We start from the raw sequence: 20,892 nt of genomic DNA, 5'->3' as shown, positions 1-20,892 counted from the left end.
ATCCCAAGACAACTTAATTTGCAATACAGCTGACAAAATGGAGACATCATCATGGCTTGTATGCATCATGTTACTCATGTTATTTCAACAGTGGAGTGTGTCATTGAAAGCAGTCCAGATAGCCTCCAGATGTCACTGTTATTCAAATTGAACTAGATTGCATTGTCTATTTTCTTGATAATATATCTTTTCTGTTTTTGGACAAAAACAGGTTAAGTGATGCCTTCCTCCATGAATAAATGCAAAGCACAAGGAAGCCAAAAGTTCTTAGGACAAACATTTCTCTTACTATGCAATGGGTAGTTTCTTAGAGAACGGCAAACCAAGTCAATCGATTAAATAATTGATTATTTGATATTTACTGTACATTATGGATATATACAGAAAAGTTATAGGCCTATACAGGCTCTCTCTCACACACACACACACCCTCCTGCATTTGACTAACTAACTTAGTAGATGGTCTGTTTACCCAACTTTTTCTCTGAACCACTTGACATCTTGACTGACATCGCTATATTTATTGATTGATTAGTTGATTAAATATTTAGTTCAGAAGAGTATATTTAGTGACAGAGGAATACAATACTATGGAGGGGGGCATACGCTTGGATTTTGTACAGGTGCTACAGTTCCGAATTGCAGTCAGTGTTTAGAGCGGTTTTGAAGGAGAGGATCGATGTTCAGTTTTGTTTATATATCTGTTGGTAGGGCGCATTTCACATTTTGGTGGCATAGCAGTAGAACGAATTGAACCACTTCTTGGGTACTGTCGATTGATTGAAAATGTATATCACAGTAGGTAGAATGGATACATTTCAAACGAAAGCACAAGTCAATACAAAAACTGTTATTGTGGACGACACCATGATTAAGCATTACACTTGTTTACAACAGGGTCCACCATTTTCAATTCATCAGAACATTTAGAGACGTACAAATATACACTTCAATAAAAATAAAAATAAAATAACAGGTAATCATCATATAAAGAAAGTAAAAAAGGGAAAAACATGGGGAGAAAGCGCTGGCGGGGACTATTTACTATTTACGGGGGCCATTAAAAAAGAATGACACTTAGTTTTCTGTAAATTCTTCTGTCTCTGACCCAGCGCTCCCATGAAAACCGTTATGTATTGTTCCACTACCATGTTCTGAAGGTCTGGGTGCAATTCATAAGTTTGCCTCTAGATGTCAAGTTTGCATGATCTCTCAGCCAACCAACCACTGATCCAACAGTCGTCTCGCGAGATGAAATGACTTCTAGTGCCCAGAGCTCTTCTACATTAGCTAGCAAAACATCAAACCCAAAGCTGGAGTTTTGCGCGGTTACTTGTTTGCTGGCTGAATATAGGCTAGTGTTATTGGCCAAACATGCAGAAATATGAAAAGCTTGAAAAAATTGGAGAGGGTAAGATCAATACTGCTTTTTTTTTACTCTACAAAGCTAACGTCTGATTTAGCTAGCTTGGTATAGCTCAATTTGCATATTGCAGGGAGATAATTCTACTGACTATAAACTGAGGATAACATATATTGTGTCATCATGTATTCATTAAAATGGAAGTAACAATTATCGTACTGTGAGAGAGGATGTCTGCTTTTTGGGTCAGCTTTACGTTATACAGTAGTCATACTCGATGATTTATTTATTTTCTCCCGAAGGGACTTATGGTACTGTGTTCAAGGCTAAAAACAGAGAAACCCACGAAATCGTGGCTTTGAAAAGGGTTAGACTGGATGACGACGATGAGGTATGTATATATATTTATATATATGGATTATGGATTCATAATAAACACACTGATGTTTAATTCCCTTGTTGACCAGCATGCCCATTTCATTTGAGCTTTCATGGTTCTTTCAGGGGGTGCCAAGTTCTGCACTGAGAGAAATATGTCTCCTGAAAGAGCTGAAACATAAAAACATTGTCAGGTCAGTATTATTTGCCCCCGAAAATGGATCTTAATTGCGGTTGACTGTGGTTCAAGCTGCCTGGAAGTCAGTGAGTGTTATTCATGGAGAATGCTCTTGTTTTCCCCAGGCTACATGATGTTTTACACAGTGATAAGAAGTTAACCTTGGTTTTTGAATATTGTGATCAGGTAAAGAGAACCTGTCTAATTTGTTTTACTCTCAGTACGTTATGTTGATGATCAAAAATAAGTGTGACTGAATGAGATTAACTTAGTTGAGACCCCTAATTCCAGGACTTGAAGAAGTATTTTGACAGTTGCAATGGGGATCTAGATCCAGAAACTGTGAAGGTGAGACATTGTACATTAGAATTGACGGGGGGGGGATTACATTTTGAATGGCATAGTTTCCAGCATGTAATCAATATTTATTTATAGGTTAGCGTTCAATTACTTTGAATGCAATCTTTAAACTTGCTGTCATGAACCTTTGACTTTCTCTCTCACGTGCAGTCATTTATGTACCAGCTGTTGAAGGGCCTTGCGTTCTGCCACAGTCGAAATGTTCTCCACAGAGACCTTAAGCCACAGAATCTCCTCATAAACAGAGTGAGTATAATGCTGGTGAACCTTGACAGTTAGGGGGGTAGCTAGCAATTATTCATTACTGTGCAGGCAAATCATTTATTTTTCCCATGCCTAAATTGTTGCCTATCATGCTAAACTGAATTCTTTGTGTGATTCATGACTTATTGTTCAAGTCAATGTACAATCAAATTCAAAACACATGTCACAGGTATTGCAAAACCTAAGGCGATGAAAAGGTTGTAGGCTTTATTTAGACTGCAGGCAAATCCGATTAGTTCCTCATTGTGATGCACCGAATATTCGTCTGCAGAAAATATTCGTCCGAAAATGCATTTTCGGCCCGAATAGGCCGAAAATATATCACCATAATCATGTCTTTTGCCATAATCGGGCAGCAATGGTAGGAAAATATATATATAATATTAATCATATTCGGCTATTCGGTTTTCGGCCAACTGTTTCCTATATTCGGTATTCGATTTCGGCCAAGAATTTCCCTTTCGGTGGATCCCTCACATAATGTGTTGGGCAGACTGTTCAGACTGTGATTTGTAAGTGATCGGATCAGATTTGTGTATTTTAGACATCATAGATGGTATCGGCATAGGTTGCTTTGGTAACAAAGTAACAACATACTTTAAGGCGTGACGTGAGCAGTGCACTGCTTTTATACTGCCGCTCGCTCCACGAAAATAGCCGATCTTCGAGTAAACAACGTGTTGCACCGTGAATCTGTGATGATGACTTTGTTGTTTGGAATTTGGTTGTACAATATCTAATGCAATTATAAATCATGCTTGAGTGTACAGACTGAGACGGATCTTTAGGAATCAGATATTTGATTTATTAAAAAAGAAATCTGCTTCCAAGTTATTTTCTTTTTTAGCTGTTCAGACAAACACAAATCTGATCCCAATCTCTATAGACAAAACATCTCATTTGGTCTGCCAATCTGGACATAACCTTTAGTGTCTTATTGCAAGATTTTCCATCACTGTTTTTTTATCTCCAGAATGGGGAATTGAAGCTGGCTGACTTTGGGTTGGCTCGAGCCTTTGGGATTCCAGTGAGGTGTTACTCTGCTGAGGTATGCATTTTCTGTTCACTAAAGAGCTGGAGAGACAGGAGTTACCCCTGTAGGTAACTGACCAAAGGCTTGTGACTCGACAGCAATGGTTACTATGGGACAATATCTATTAAACATAATTCTATCCCATTAACCCATTTAGACCCATTTTCTATGTCGGTCGTTCTCAAACAGATTCATGTCAAGGACCCCCAGAATTATCTGCATTTGGCCATGGACCCCCATCTGAAAATATGTTGTTCCAGGGACCCCCCAGAAGCAAAGATTTGAGTTAAAGTTTGCTCTGAAAGAATATATATTCAAAGATTTGTGGCACATTTTCACGATTTTTCAAAAATAGCAGATCTACAAGCTCGTAGCGCGGCTTGTTGATCTGCTATTTTTCAATAGCTAAAGTATAACATAATGCTTAAAAAACCAAAAGGGGTTCCCGCCCAGAATGGGATGTCTTCTAAATCCTGACATTTTTCTGGAAAACCTATGTGTGGTTTTCAAACTTTTGCATGTCAAGGACCCCCAGAATGATAAGAATTTGGCTGCAGACCCCCCATCTAAAAATAGCAAATAGCAGATCTACAAGCTTGTATCGCGGCACTCTGTGCCACGCTATGAGCTTGCAGATCTGCTATTTTTCAACAGATAATGGTTAAATGGGTTATAAGCTATAAGGTGACACAGATGCATCCTTGGGTCTAAATGGGCTAAAATCTGACAAATTATCCTTTTTACTTGCGCAAGCAGAGCGCGCAAGTAATGTTTTCGCCCGGTCTCCTCCGTCGTGACAGCTGTTCCGCCATTCGATGTTTATGCAGAAAAACATCAAATCTGTGCCTGTTTTGCTGGGACCAAATGACCACAAATGACCATATCTCTTACGTCATCATTTAGAGCTAGTCATACGTATACTATATACATAATCAGTAAAAATAAAATAGCAAATTGTGCCTGATCTGCTGGGACCAGAGTACGTGGTGTGTATATGTATGACTAGCTCTTAATGATGACGTAAGAAATATGGTCATTTGTGGTCATTTGGTCCCAGCAAACCAGGCACAGATTTGCTGTTTTCTTGCATAAACATCAAATGGCGGAACAGCTGTCACGGTTTTTGGCGCAAAGTAACCACAGTATACCGCTAATCAACTTACAACTACACACTTTATACAGTATAGAGTATAGAGTATATATGTATACGTATATAGTATATGCCTATATACTATATATATACTATATATATTTCTTACGTCATCATTTAGAGCTAGTCATACGTATACTATATACATAATCAGTAAAAATAAAATAGCAAATTGTGCCTGATCTGCTGGGACCAGAGTACGTGGTGTATATGTATGAGTAGCTCTTAATGATGACGTAAGAAATATGGTCATTTGTGGTAATTTGGTCCCAGCAAACCAGGCACAGATTTGCTGTTTTCTTGCATAAACATCAAATGGCGGAACAGCTGTCGCGGTTTTTGGCGCAAAGTAACCACAGTATACCGCTAATCAACTTACAACTACACACTTTATACAGTATAGAGTATAGAGTATATATGTATACGTATATAGTATATGCCTATATACTATATATATACTATATATATTTCTTACGTCATCATTTAGAGCTAATCATACGTATACTATATACATAATCAGTAAAAATAAAATAGCAAATTGTGCCTGATCTGCTGGGACCAGAGTACGTGGTGTGTATATGTATGACTAGCTCTTAATGATGACGTAAGAAATATGGTCATTTGTGGTCATTTGGTCCCAGCAAACCAGGCACAGATTTGCTGTTTTCTTGCATAAACATCAAATGGCGTAACAGCTGTCACGGTTTTTGGCGCAAAGTAACCACAGTATACCGCTAATCAACTTACAACTACACACTTTATACAGTATAGAGTATAGAGTATATATGTATACGTATATAGTATATGCCTATATACTATATATATTTCTTACGTCATCATTTAGAGCTAATCATACGTATACTATATACATAATCAGTAAAAAATAAAATAGCAAATTGTGCCTGATCTGCTGGGACCAGAGTACGTGGTGTGTATATGTATGACTAGCTCTTAATGATGACGTAAGAAATATGGTCATTTGTGGTCATTTGGTCCCAGCAAACCAGGCACAGATTTGCTGTTTTCTTGCATAAACATCAAATGGCGGAACAGCTGGGGGATATCAACACATATCAATGATTTATTTGTCTCTGAAAAACTAAAAAGGGATCCAGAATATATCTACAACGATAAAACAGTATTTCTTATATAGATAGAAACTTGAACCATACTTAATAATACTAGGTGTTTATATGCATAAAGTAGGTAGGTAGCAAATAGTTACATCTAAACATTAATCATTTCAAACGTTCCTTCACAGAGATACTGAGATTTGACAGTTTACAGCGGTCGAAAGGACTTGCGCGCTCTGCTTGCGCACTAGTTGGCCATTTATGGCCTACTAGTGTGCAACAAGCAAGTATGCACTCGACAGAGTGCAGTTCTAGTTATATTTGTCGTCTTGTTGAAGGAACAAACCTATCTTTTTGAAAATGTTATGATCATGCAATTACAATCCCTACTTTTTTAAATATATATATATATGTATATGTATATATATATATATAAAATCTATCTTGCAGTACTTCCACCAAATGGTGTAGTAGTGAACCATCTGTGCTCTTCTCCAGGTGGTGACATTATGGTACCGGCCTCCAGATGTCCTCTTCGGTGCTAAACTCTATTCTACCTCAATTGACATGTGGTCTGCTGGTTGCATTTTTGCAGGTTTGTCATTGAGCCTTAGCACATGCTATATTAATGAAACCATCATGTAATGTATTGGTTGTTCAGAACCTGAAGTGTGACTCATTTACTGTTATTTAGAGTTGGCAAATGCAGGGAGACCATTATTCCCTGGGAATGATGTGGATGACCAGTTGAAGAGAATCTTCAGATATCCTTTTGACCTTTTTTATTAGTAAATAATTTGTATTTATTTATTTATCTGACCTTCAATGTTGTCAATGGTTTTGCTTTTATTTCTCGTTGCTGTGTGCCTCGTTTTAACTTGATGGGTTTTATATTGTCGTTTCACTGTACAGCACGTTGTAACTTTGTTTTGAAAGGTGCTTTATAAATAAAATGTGTACTTGCTAGGCCTAGTAATATTTTTTTTATATTTCGTTTAAAATCTGATTAGGACTTGTTATATTAAATAAATTGTTCACCCAGACATGGGTGAAGTAGATAATGCCGACATGTTCATTTTTGGGTGAGTTATTCCACCCGGTCTGACGGTCTACTTATAATAGTGTTACTTGCATGTTTCAATTTGAAGTCTGTTGTGAACGCTTTCCTTTAACTCCATGCTCACATTGTTGGGTACACCAACTGAAGAACAGTGGCAGACAATGACAAAACTCCCGGATTACAAGGTAAACCTTTGATGCCATACACCAGACCAGACCGGCAAGTGTGTCACCGCCAAAAAGCTGTGCCCTGAATATTTCCAGATTGTCCGACATATAATCAAAACCAAAGATTGGATAGAGATGCCAAATGCTATCGGCTCATTTTAGGTCACATTCTATAGGCTTACAATGGCGATGATTCCTTCAAAAAGGAACGAGGCTTTGCGTTGACGTCTTGCCAGTCTGTTCTATACAGTATGCCGTTTTATCCAGAGCCTATGTTGGACCAAAGCTGTTGAGCAGTATGTATGCATATGTATTTAGTCACAAGTTTGTTATACTCGATAAAATGGCAGATCTACAAGCTCATAACTCATCACATTTTGGTGTGTTGTTAGCTTGTAGCTCAGCTACCTTCACTACTTTCACTGCATAATGCTCGTTAACTGCGTCTTTGATAGCTAACTGAAGCAGATGAATTGGGCATCGCATGTGTAAACTTGACACGGTTAAGTACTGGTTTACCATAGCCTCTAGTCTACATTAGTAACCGCGTCCACTTGGTTTTGCGAGAGCGCAGGTTCCTCCTCTGCAATTTCCTCCTTTTCCTCCACCACTTCATCATCATCTTTCTCCTCTTCTTCAGCGTCAAGGAGGATGTTAAATGCCTTGATCATGTTGCTGGCAGTGTCGGTCGCCAACACGAATCACACGTTTTGATGAATGTTCCAATTTCTCAGCACACTTTCATACTTTTGGTGGATCATGCGCTCTGCACACACTAAATCCAAGCGTTTAGGTTCTAAACACGTGTGCACTGAGCGGCTCGGAGCGGAGGACCGTTCTCGCTCCGGAAGCCGTTCTGACCCATTTAAAAACCCGCTCGGCGCTCGATTCAAAATCCACCTGCTCCACTCCTTGCGCCGCTCGCGCTTGGCGCCGCTCACATGCTCTGGTCCTCCTACAGCAATGATATATTTGAAAAATGTTTGTAGTGAATTTCTGCTTTTCTGCACCTCTCCACCTATAGCCGTACCCAATGTATCCAGCCACCACCTCGTTGGTGAACGTGGTCCCCAAACTCAGTAGCACAGGACGGGATCTATTGCAGGTAATGCGTTTAGAAACCCATTTAGACCTAAGACTAGATTCTACACATGTCTTCTAAAACAGTTTTCAGAAAAAAAAAACCTGTGTTTCTAATATATCAGTGGTTCTCAAACTATTTCATGTCAAGGACCCCAAAAATCGTGCAGATTATAGCCTATGCTGCATATATATGCCATATTCAGGTTCATATATGTGCATATAATGTTGATAAATAGGAAATGTATGTCTCTATATAGCTCTAAATTTATATTTCCATGTGGGGGGGTGTGTCAACTAGGTCAGGAGGTAACAGGGGGGTGCATGGCCATAAATGTTTGGGAACCGCTGGTCTACAAGAATATAATTTAGATAGCAATAGCTATCTTAAATATTGTTTCGGTGTACAAGGGTTGACTGCACAAGCATTTGGTACGTATGGCTGGCTGTACGTTGTACTAACGATGTTCCTTTTGTTCTTGCCCAGAATCTGTTGAAATGTAATCCGGTCCAAAGGATCTCTGCCGAAGAGGCCTTGCAGCATCCCTACTTCGCAGACTTCTGCCCTCCATAATGCTTAATTGCCATCTACTGAACCACAGCTGCCATAATCAATCGTCCTTCACTCTGGTGGTCATTAGGACCAGTTCCATACAATAACACTCCCCTACACATCACTCTGTTGTGCCTCCTTGTGGAGCAACGTCCTGGTGGCCTATAGCTTTTAGTTGGGTGCGAGCCAGTCTGTCTTTTCTCGGTCTCATTAGGTAACGTAATCCTTTTGAACTCTAACCCCCCGTAGGATCTACAGTTCTCAACCACAACGCCCTAATTTGCTCCTACATGTTATCTCCATTTGAGTCTAAACGGTGAGCTATCAAAATATGCGGTCAGCTCAAATGTTGACGTGCATCTCTTACTTCATGTTACATTGAGAACATAGTTTCAAATGTATGCTGTTAAACACAAATGTTTGTAATGTGACAGCTTTATTTTTTAGTTTTATTGTAATATTTCATGTTTATGAAATGTTAATAATTAGGTTCTTAAAGTCATGTGCAACATATATATTAATTTTCTTTAAAAGTCGTACGATTAGTCACACACGTTACCGCAGTGAAATTTGTTCTCCGCATTTGACCCATCTCTTGGAGCGGTGAGCCTCAGTGTGCCCCGCGCTCTGGAATTATTAGTTGATTTGACACCCCCCCCCAATCCAACCCATTGATGCTGAGTGCCAAGCAGGGAGGCATTGGGTCCCAGTTTTACAGTCTTTGGTATGACCCGGGCGGGGATCGAACACACAACCTCCCAGTTTCAGGACGGACACTGTCTGGTCAACACCTCTGGTAGCTCTGTTGTCATTACAGCATCGGTCTGTGGTCGTTAGAACAACGATTCACACATTTGTGTTGTCAGAAACGATATGCATTAACGTTTCCGTGGCATAGTTTTGGTGGAATGGTTGTGAACAAATATACCAGTGGAATAAATCAAAAAGCAGCAGGGATATGTCAGAGATTCACTGCTACACTCAGAATATATTGGTTTAATACTTAATTTAAAAAAATGAATGACTGAAAAGACAGACAGACTTGTAGTGTGTACTGTAGTGTACACAACCTTTCCAACTGCTTTTAATAAACGATTGTATAATATAATTGGAAGTGGAAAAAGAAAAGAACGTGTTTCTCAGGCTTTACTTTTGTTTTGTTTTTGCACTTTGTAAAATGGCAGTTCCATTCTACAGTAAATCATTTGCGTATATCAAGTATGTTTAACACTGAGAGACAGGTGGTTCAATCAAGAGCCACTTCAGCCCTTTTGCAATCAGATCTTATTTTAATGTTTGTGAGACAAGAAACACTTGGCGTTTGTACGTGTGTAATGTGTTTTTATTAATCTTAGATATATTAGTATTTCAAAGTGTATGTGATGTCATGGACACTGGTCTCACTGTACTGGATTACTACAATGACCACAATGCTTTGCTGCACTCACCCCGCCTTGTGGAGAGGGAGTGGGCTGTCTTAGACTGCACCCACACAGTAGTCACGAAGATGCCAAATGCCACAAGCGGCAGGTGTCTCTTCCTGGTTTTTAGACGGCTGGTGGATGGAAAATGACGCTCGCGCTCGGCTTCCACTTGCCGCAGGAGGCAAGCGTTTCTAGTTTTCTGGCCTTTTGTAGCGTGGGTGGAGCTTCATTTTCATGCACCAGCTGAAAACAGGAAGAGACGTCTGACTCAACTTTTGGCATCTCCGTGAATCTACTGTGTGGATGCACCCTTACCGTCTGGGCAGACCTTAACGCACATCCGTGGACAGAAGAAGCTGTCTTTTACGTCATTTCCGAGTTTTTAGACAGCTGGTGGATGGAAAAGAAGCTCCGTTTCCGGGAATCTGTCCGTCACGTCTGCCCAGGGGGTTACTGAGACAACATCCAGGAAGGAAGTGAGACCAGTGTCCATGACATCACTGGCACATTGAAATAACAAACATTAAAATAAGATCTGGTTGCAAAAGGGGTGAAGTGGCCCTTTAATGAATGGGCCAACATAGATTCAGAGAGGACCATGAGTGAGTTGTTGCATTTCTTTTAACATTATCTTTTCTCATTAACCCGATGTTTTAGCTCATTAAAGATGAGCTTTTGTAATAGTGAGAGGTAAAAAAGAAAACTAAAAAAACACACCTGTATTCTCATTTAATGATTGTTTTTCACCACTTGCTATGCAGTATGTGTATTTTGGCAACTTAATTTGGTTACGAGCTTACAAAATGTGCAGTGTTATTTTACTTGTTTATTGTTACTCCCCCCACCACCACCCCAAAAAAATCCTATATTACGAGTTGTCTTTGAAGTCGTTAAATAGGGGAAATGTTTATTTTCATTTTGCTGATGTAAGACAAGAAAGGAATGCATGTATTTATTGATAATTGAATGTTGGCTTTTTTGCATTGTCATTTCTTTTCTATATACAGCTTTTCATTTGGTACAGAGGCTCTTCATTAAGTAATGAAACATGACACTCAGATCTACAAGCATTTCTATTTGTAGTCATGGTTGACGCCATTTTCGTGGTGGGTACAAGACGGCCAGACTGCTGTAATCCTGCAGCAGTTTGCATTAAATATCACTGCTAATTTAGCAAATTTTACTTTTGAATGAAGAGTGGACTTTGCACTTTCCTAGTATTCCTCTTGGTTTCATTAGTAGAACTTGGGTCATGTTTTGGACGAATACTGTTGCTGGTCTTTTGAACCCCAATGGTTCCAAAAATCCAATAAAGTGGCCACAAATACACCAATTTATCTGCGTCTGAAAGTCATGTACATTTGCTCATAATGAATGCAACGGGCTATCGCAATCGACCAAACGCATTGGAGCTGCGTTAAGAAAATGTTTCCATAAGACTGAGAATGTTAGACTTGGTTAAGAGAATTAACTATTTAATATGTACCACAGAGTTGAAATCACAAATCTACGATTGAACGCACATACAAATTATGTTAACCAGATGAAGCAAGTCCACTGCCCTATAGCATTGTTTTCATTAAATATACAAAGTCGTTTGCCAGTAAGAGCCAGTCCTACAGGACCCGCTGCAATTACATATTTAATAAAATAAAATGGCCCGTTAACATTGCAGTTATAAATGTTATACCTTAATATTTATTGCACAATCCCAAGCGTGGTTTGTGAGGGATTTTATAAAGATTGAATACATTGTATACCTCAGGGTGTGTAGCTCAGCCAATTTGTTTCATCTGGCTTCAAAGTACAGACCATACAAAGTCAATAACATGGCTAGTAAATACATGGGAGCACAGAGACACTTGAAATATACACTGGTCATGCAGAAGAAAATGTGTGATGTGCAATATTGTACGAACAAAATAATTCAACGGCATTGGCTGACAGATAATGTACTACTACTGTACTAATATTGTCATATACTACTTGGTTATATTATATATATACCGGTATATATATATATATATATATATATATATATATATACACACACAGCACACACACAATTTAAAACAATATCTTAGCTTAAATAGAAGAAATGCTGGCATCTCCAGAATCCAAATGACTGAAATCAGTCACTTTATTCCATGAGCCTCACATCTGTATGCAAATGACAGAACTCTGACTGGAGAAGGGGTCTGGGAGGTGGAGTGGGTCGAAAGGTCATTAATCATTTACAATGTCTTGATGGAAAGGAATATTTCAAGAAAGCATACTGTATAAGGTTATTATATACAACCAGTAACTGGGAAATCAAAATATGCTGGAAATATTTCATTTTGATGTGTTGTCAATAATCAAATTTGATGTCGACATGTCAAAAAGGTTGCCGACCCCTGATATAACGCTGTGTAAGACGTACATCATCGTCTCAGTTCTAATTTGCAGCTGTTCAAGCTAGATCTTAATTCAGCTGCTGGATAAGCAATGAATTTAGTTAGTTATTGCTCACAAGACACCAGCAATTCATCGTTTTACCAAACACGCCTGAAAGGTATAAACACTTCCTTTTGGAGGCCCTTGGCGAGGTTTGGCTCCACTGATAAAGCTGCAACAGTGCACTATTAAATAAATAAATGCACTGTGTGTACTTTACTACGCCGGTAGTCACAAACGATGAGTCAGTTAGTTATTGGCTTGCGAGTGATGGCTATAACCTCCAAGACTTTGTGCTTCACATCAACAGTGGTCTAATATAATACAGACAGAACAGTGTTAAGGACACGGTATGATTAGTATCATACTCCACATGTCAACAAAAAGAAAGAAGAAATCTCCATTATTGTCAAAATGAGCTCTTAATTTAAGGCTATGAAATACTTCTCGCGTCAACACTTGAGTTCAGTTGAAACTACGTCCCGTTTGTCTGCAACTCCAATCACTGTAGTTGCAAGGGATCTCGAATGACACACAATGCATGGACGGTTGGTGAATATTATGAGGAAGTAAGAGTGGCACCAAGGTAATAAGAAAGGTTATGTACATGAACACAATGGTTGTATATATATCGTTTATTATATTTGATAATTTTTTTACATCACAAACGGTGTTATTTGTGGCGTATTACATGTACTGGAATAACAATAGGTTATAATGATGCCATTGTACAATGCATTTCTGTTGTAAATTAACCGAACTGAATTGGGTTGAGGAAGGTGGGGGTGTTTTGAGGCAGTTCTCCTGTATCTGTACCCCAATTTATGCTTCAGCGACCAAGTGTCGCTTGACGAAAACCTATTTTCAACTGAAAATAACTTTGTCGCCAGAGCATAAATCGAGGTTCAACACATTCTACTCAGTGTTCCATCATGTACACTACACTATGAAAGCTGGAAGACACTTGTGGTTCAATCAGATAGAAACACATTCAAGGGCTACACTTGGACTTGTTAATAATCTTTCCCTTTCCACATTCAATGTCCAAGTGCCTTCAGGTGCACAATCAGAGATGAGCAAATGCGTTTTCTTTATATAATTATGTGTATGTATGTATGTATGTGTATATCTGACAAATGTCTCCATACAGAGCAATATAGAATGTCTTCAGAGCAGGTATTTACAAATATCTGTCAAGTTTAGGAATGTTACCAACAAACCTTTTTTTACTTCACTAATGTTCAATAGAGAATAGATTACTATCACAGGAGATTGTGCTGATGGACACTGTGAAGCCATCGGTGGTACATGGTCAAAAACATCCATAAAGAAAGCCAGATTATTTTCTGTTTTAACGAACCCACTCAGTCATTACACATAAAAAGGGGCCGACTCCTGAAGCAGGCTAAATGCTTTTCTTTTTTGTGACAATCTGTATGCCTAACACAACAACAAAATCCCCAAAACAGGGGAACATGTAGGCTCACTTGAATCATCAGCTGTATAAATATATAAAGATACAATCACCGAATTTGCCTCACAGCATTCCCTTTGAACAACAACGTTCAAAAACTGGCCATGGAGTAAATGCTATAACATACGATGAAACTCTCTAGCTACCCAAAGGGAAATCAAAACAAGTCATTTTGCACTCTTACATCAGTTCCCTCCACTTGCCTTCCAACAATGTAAGCCAGGGCATACTCCAGATGCTATAGTGACTAGATACATTCTTCTAAATCAATTAGACATTTAAGAGCCTCACAGTAGCAAAGGCAGCAATGAAAAACAGTAGTCTTTCCTAATATCAAGTATTTTGACACAGACCAGCCTATAGGCACGAGTATTCTGCCCCATTATCGTCTTGTCACAGTTGAGCATGTCATAGGGTTTGGTAGTCACTCACCATATGGCACTATTTAGATTGATGCCTTGAAACTTCCACATTTAAACCGATTATAGACTATAGTGCTAGTACATACAGTATGTATGATATACAGAAAAAGAAATCTACAACTGATCTATGTAACTTATTTCACCACTGTTTAGAATAGCAATTTGTTTTTGCACTTTCACTTGAATGACTCAAAAATACTTGAAAAGAAAACTAAGAATCCACAGCATGAGACACAAATTAATTTAAGTTAATGCCATACCATGGCAGTTAAACCTGAGTTCTGTTTTGGAAGTGGTCATTTTCTTTATGATAGTATTCTATTTCTATTCAGGCATTGATAAAGTCTACTAAATGTTTGAGTATACACTCACCCTTTTCTGTAATACATAAATTATTTCACAGTTTGCCGTCAATTCCCAGATATCCCGCCCACCCGCCCCCTACTTTATGTCGTCAACAAGCAAATTCCTCAAAGTTGCCTAGAGTCGGGTGACGAGGTAACATGTTCGGCGTGAATCCGAGACTGTCCGAGTGACTCCGGAGGGTGTCACAGGTGCTCTGCAAAACAAGGGAAGGGAAGGAGGGAAGACGTGTTCAACCATATTAAGGGAGAAATGATGAGGGGAATGGCGATGAAGGAAAGACATGAATCACAGATAAAAGTAGAGAGGGGGGGGGCGGAACAATCATAAATGGATATGGAAAAATGTATCAAATTCAGCCAGGACCGATATGGTGTCAAGACAAGATAGGCAATGAATGAAAGACAAACAAAACAAAAACAAGAAACGATTCAAAAGGTGATTGTCGAGCATGGTAAACAGACGAGACCAGAGTTCAGAACATATCATTGGAGACAATGAATGACGTGTTATGGAGATGATTATGATGGATTTGGAGGTCAAGAGGGCAGCAACATCAGATGAGTTTCACAGGTAGAAGAAAGAGTGCAAAGAAAATGGAGAAAGGATAGTGTAAGATGAACAGCAGGAGGGAGAAGGAAGGAAAGAAAAACAGCACATTTTAGTCCTGATTTTTATATTAGTATGTTAAAGTCTGTGTAGGTGCAGACATTATAAGATCCACATTATGTCTGCATACCCTATGTGTGCAAAGGTTCAGTTGATATTGCTGAAATGTGGATAAAAAAAAGAGATGCTACCATATACAGTACGTAGTCACATTGGTGTAAATGTTTATTCCAGCAGACAAAGAACCATTTAGTTTTCTTTGTAAACTATCATGGCAGCAGACCTGCGATAACATCACAAAGTAATGCATCTAGTGATGTTATTGGGCACCTTTGTGCTGCGGGAAAACAATTACAATGTGTCGGGAGAGCACCACTTAAAATAAAACGCGTGTTTATTTTGTTTTCACGGGAATACTGCGATTTATCCTGAAGGAAAGAAAGCATCATTATTCAATGAAAAGATGGAAGCAAGTGTTGTGTATAGTGCTGCCAAGAGTAAAAAAAAAAGTTATGTTCTTGGAGAATCCAACCAACACACTTCTGTTGTTAAGCCAATAATCACAGAAACACTCTGAACTAACCTAGCCTGAGGTATTGGCAATGAATTCAACTTGTTTTTTTCTCCACGGCTATGAGTCTTAAATCACCCAATGTTTTGTCATGAAGGCAATCTAAGAAAACCCCAAACCAAATCGTCGTCGTCATGTGACCACAGAGGAATGATGTATGAAATGATGTCTAGAATGTCTGAAGAAGAGGGACAGCATGGGAGGGAGGATCTATTAGCGATGGGGTTTGCTACCTGGGGGCATGATTAGGCGTGACACCAGGGCTGGTTGGGTTCTCTGGAAATTCCTGGAATAGACATGATGAAAAGAAAGATGGGTGAGGGTGACTGAAATGAAAATAAACACAATGCAATGCTATAGGGCTGCAACTAACCATTTTCTGAGCAAATATTCTATTGATTACTTTATCAATAACGAACTTTTGAAGCACCTTTTTTTAAATAATTTGTTTTAGTTTTTAACAAGATTTGTTTTTCTAATCTGCTAAATCGATTATTAACACTTAAATCCTAATTTAATACTATTTTTACAACAGTGTTGCACAAAAATAGTCCATCTACAAGCTCATAATGTGGGTGAGCTTGTAGCTATGCTATTTTTGCTATTTAAAAAACAAATTAAAAGAAAAAATAAACTGGTGCCCGTGGGGCCTCTACAGTACAGCGGTGCCCGTTGGGCACTGGCCTGCTTGGAACGATGCAAGTTGTAAATGAATGCCCCACCCAGATATTATGCGTTGGAGCCTCTACAGCGGTGACCGTTGGGCACTGGCCTACTTGGAACGATGCAAGTTGGAAATGCATGGCCCCATCCAGATATGATGTCTGTCTCTCTTTTATGCCCATATATGGAGTTCTTTGTAAGGCATGCCCAAATATGGAGTCTAGGCAGACTTCAGATTGATGTCAGAACAAGCCAGCTCCATATATGGACCCTGGGCATGCAGGGGCCCTGTCCAGAGCCAGGGCAGAGGCCCCCTGTGCTGGTGTGGAACGCACCACTGCACCCCCTGTGCTGGTGTGGAACGCACCACTGCACCCCCTGTGGTGGTGTGGAACGCACCACTGCACCCCCTGTGGTGGTGTGGAACCACTGCACCCCCTGTGGTGGTGTGGAACGCACCACTGCACCCCCTGTGGTGGTGTGGAACCACTGCACCCCCTGTGGTGGTGTGGAACCACTGCACCCCCTGTGCTGGTGTGGAACGCACCACTGCACCCCCTGTGGTGGTGTGGAACCACTGCACCCCCTGTGGTGGTGTGGAACGCACCACTGCACCCCCCTGTGGTGGTGTGGAACACACCACTGCACCCCCTGTGGTGGTGTGGAACCACTGCACCCCCTGTGGTGGTGTGGAACGCACCACTGCACCCCCTGTGGTGGTGTGGAACGCACCACTGCACCCCCTGTGGTGGTGTGGAACGCACCACTGCACCCCCTGTGGTGGTGTGGAACGCACCACTGCACCCCCCTGTGGTGGTGTGGAACGCACCACTGCACCCCCTGTGGTGGTGTGGAACCACTGCACCCCCTGTGGTGGTGTGGAACGCACCACTGCACCCCCTGTGGTGGTGTGGAACCACTGCACCCCCCCTGTGGTGGTGTGGAACGCACCACTGCACCCCCTGTGGTGGTGTGGAACGCACCACTGCACCCCCTGTGGTGGTGTGGAACGCACCACTGCACCCCCTGTGGTGGTGTGGAACGCACCACTGCACCCCCTGTGGTGGTGTGGAACGCACCACTGCACCCCCCTGTGGTGGTGTGGAACGCACCACTGCACCCCCTGTGGTGGTGTGGAACGCACCACTGCACCCCCTGTGGTGGTGTGGAACCACTGCACCCCCTGTGGTGGTGTGGAACGCACCACTGCACCCCCCTGTGGTGGTGTGGAACGCACCACTGCACCCCCCTGTGGTGGTGTGGAACGCACCACTGCACCCCCTGTGGTGGTGTGGAACGCACCACTGCACCCCCTGTGGTGGTGTGGAACCACTGCACCCCCTGTGGTGGTGTGGAACCACTGCACCCCCTGTGGTGGTGTGGAACGCGCATGTCCAATTTGATGTCGGTGGGGAGAGCGGTTCTCAAGTTACGTAGACAGACAGACAGACAGACAGACAGAGACTTTGTGCATTTATAGATCCACACGGAATCAATTATTTTCATTGAAGTTGATTATAGCTTTTACAGTTGATTTAATCGATTAGTTTCAATAACAGTTACTGTTGCACCCCTACAATGCTACGTAACCTAGCTAGGGAATATATTCAATTGCTTTTTTTCATTTTTCCATCGACGGCATTGGGTTTAAGCAAGCATGAATGGAGCACTTGCTGTAGCATTTTATGTAGACATAGCACTATATGGTATATATGCATAGTTCATTATATAGATATTCCACTGTTAGGTTCATACGATGACTATTTTTATGTATTTAGCATGTATTTTTGTTACTGCTTTACTATAAATCGCTCTGGATTAAGAGCATCTGCAAAATGCCTGAATTGTAAATTGTAATGACTTCATTGCTGGGGTTGTTTAGATGTGATATCTCTGTAGAAATACGGTTAAAATTATATGATAGCAAAGCTTAGGAGTCACAGACGATGAGTCACTATATGTAGATGATAATATGGTATTATGAATGATGGATACTGCACATAATCACACTTCATTCATTAACTCCTTGTCCCTTGTAAAAGCATAAAAACATATATTCTAAATACCCGACATCTCAGAGAATAGTTTTTGCTACTATCGCTGTTCTTAACTTCCTTACTAATTTAGTTTCTTATATGTTAGATCAAATGATAAACCATGTATGGTGTATACTGTACTAGAAAATCAAATGTGTGTGTGTGTGTGTGTGTGTGTGTGTGTGTGTGTGTGTGTGCGCTTAGATTTACATATTCACTCATATGAGGGAGAATAAACAACTTATTTCAATCTTTTCTTCCACACCAGCTGCTGAACCAAATTCTATAATTAAAGCAACCATACATGCAACTATACACAAATACTCATGCAGAGACAAAACCCATGTTTGTTTTTTTCGGTAACTTCAAGCAAAGTAAAGATGTTATGGTGTCCAATGCAACATGGAATACTTTAACACTTTCTAATTATTATTGTTAGAAATGAAGAAAAAATAAAACATGGGTTTGTCCGACACATAAGGGAGTGTCACTCACAATTTGAATTGTTTGCTTTAGCAGACCAGCTACAAAATAATAGTAAATATATATATAAGGTACAAAGGAAAAGAAAAAGTAAAATGTCTGCCCTCACAAACTTACGTTTAAAAGCTTTTTAAATGCACAGTAGCAGCTAAACCAAACAGTGTCTCATAACAGTGCTTATCCTACATCTACATATTATTTATTTTTGAAGTGGACTGAATCAGTAATCTCATACTGGTTTATTGATGGGGCTGGTTCAAGCGGTACAGTAACTGTAATATGGTAAGGGTTGTGTTTCTCATACATACATTTGTTCTCGTGTGTGCTTTATTGTGTGGTGGAAACAAAGGGGGGGAATCCATTTCGTATTCTCCGAACATAGAAATACGACATGGAATCAAAATGAAAAGTCCTGAGGGATCAAGCTTTTAATCCTAATGGTCTGTTAGACTAGGTTCCAGGGCAGTCTGGCAGTAAATCCCCATGAAATAGGACGAGCACAGGGACTGCTTGGCCTTACCCACATCAACCCTGGCCTTCCCATTGTGAACAAATTAAATACATTCATGAATAAAGTTGGTTGAAGCTGGTACATCATGATCCACTTTCCAGATTATTGTGGATTGTTGTAATCTTAATTATGGTAAATACCGGTATTGCATTCTTTGTTTACATACATGTGGCTATTATTAGAGATGTGTTGATTTGTACTGTATGAGTAATTGTGTAGGGTAACAAGACAGTGCAGACTATAAATGGTTAATTATGCCATCTCAAAATATGGGTCCTCTTTGCTCTGGGGGGGATGAAAAGTAATACATTTGCACTGCAGCGCTGATGTATTTGTTTACTTATGTTGAGGGCTTTACTTTAAAATTCACTGTGAGAGCAAACATTTTTTCTTTTTGTGTGTGTATTGTTTTGTTTCTATAATCCAATGCATTGAGAGGAGAATTACCAGATTGTCGCTCTGACAGCGGCGTGGCCGTCTCTTCCGTAAGAAGTGACCCAAAACCTTATCCTTGAACACCTAAATACAAACACATTAGATTAGCACTGCAGACTAGAAATATATGCCATCCACTGTTCATGACTTATTCGAGCGTGAGCAATTCACTTGCAAAACTAACTGATTAGTCGTTTAATAAAAATGGGCTACAAATTGAGAGCCAACACTTTACCTCATTATAGAACTGATTAGTTGTTTAATAAAAATGGGCTACAAATTGAGAGCCAACACTTTACCTCATATAGATAGTCAAATATTTCCAGTATTGTTAGAACACTGGCTCCAATAAACAACCCCATCTGACCGCCAATGTCACCTAGCCAAAGACAGATGGACAAATACGGACAAGTCATTAAAAGGACCACGCTTCACCCATTTTCAACCTATCTTCGTACAGTATAATTGGCCCTCACTGAAGCTCATTACAGGATTTTCTCTGTCTCTTGTTCCGACAGTTCAGGTAGGTGGGTTTGATTATTCCAAACAAGATTTCCAATTTAAACAATTAACGCAAGAACAATGCTGGCTTCTATTTCAGCATCCTAACTTTCCAGGAAGAGGACGGCTGTAGCTTCCATTAGCTCGGAATGCGCATCGGCATTAATAGATTTTCTGAACTGTCCATAGGCCACCAATGAGACGCAGAGGGAGTAGACACATTCTGACCGAATATGTTTTTCATGTCATACGAAAGCAGGGAGCCATATAGCTTCAAATTGACATATTGGTTGTTCAGTTTGACC

General features: G+C 40.1%; 2 protein-coding genes across 4 annotated transcripts in view; one reads left to right on the top strand and one right to left on the bottom strand.

The window, feature by feature from the left end:
• Window positions 1–1,251: 1,251 nt before the first annotated feature.
• On the top strand, window positions 1,252–11,416 carry cdk5 (cyclin dependent kinase 5). The gene is made up of 12 exons (XM_083782447.1): window positions 1,252–1,411; window positions 1,666–1,754; window positions 1,868–1,935; window positions 2,045–2,105; window positions 2,211–2,267; window positions 2,430–2,525; window positions 3,517–3,591; window positions 6,298–6,394; window positions 6,494–6,565; window positions 6,986–7,044; window positions 8,051–8,131; window positions 8,594–11,416. Exons 1-12 carry the CDS (start codon window positions 1,375–1,377, stop codon window positions 8,678–8,680), a joined length of 879 nt encoding a protein of 292 aa, XP_083638573.1. The 5' UTR covers window positions 1,252–1,374; the 3' UTR covers window positions 8,681–11,416.
• Window positions 11,417–14,854: 3,438 nt separating this feature from the next.
• Window positions 14,855–20,892, bottom strand: part of asic1c (acid-sensing (proton-gated) ion channel 1c) — a gene marked incomplete at its 5' end in the record, with an annotated part of 136,067 nt that continues 130,029 nt past the window's right edge. For 2 of the 3 annotated variants that reach the window (XM_083781750.1, XM_083781751.1), the window contains 4 exons: window positions 14,866–14,974; window positions 16,192–16,244; window positions 20,099–20,170; window positions 20,386–20,465. In XM_083781750.1, the coding sequence (XP_083637876.1) occupies window positions 14,896–14,974; window positions 16,192–16,244; window positions 20,099–20,170; window positions 20,386–20,465 (284 nt within the window). In that variant the 3' untranslated portion in view covers window positions 14,866–14,895. Of the gene's footprint in view, window positions 14,975–16,191; window positions 16,245–20,098; window positions 20,171–20,385; window positions 20,466–20,892 lie in introns of all 3 variants that reach the window. The other variant, XM_083781752.1, reaches the window with a different exon arrangement.

This window comes from Protomyctophum parallelum (assembly GCF_964188405.1).
Source record: "Protomyctophum parallelum genome assembly, chromosome: 14".
Taxonomy (NCBI): Eukaryota; Metazoa; Chordata; class Actinopteri; order Myctophiformes; family Myctophidae; genus Protomyctophum; species Protomyctophum parallelum.
This window is presented reverse-complemented; position numbering and strand designations above follow the sequence as displayed.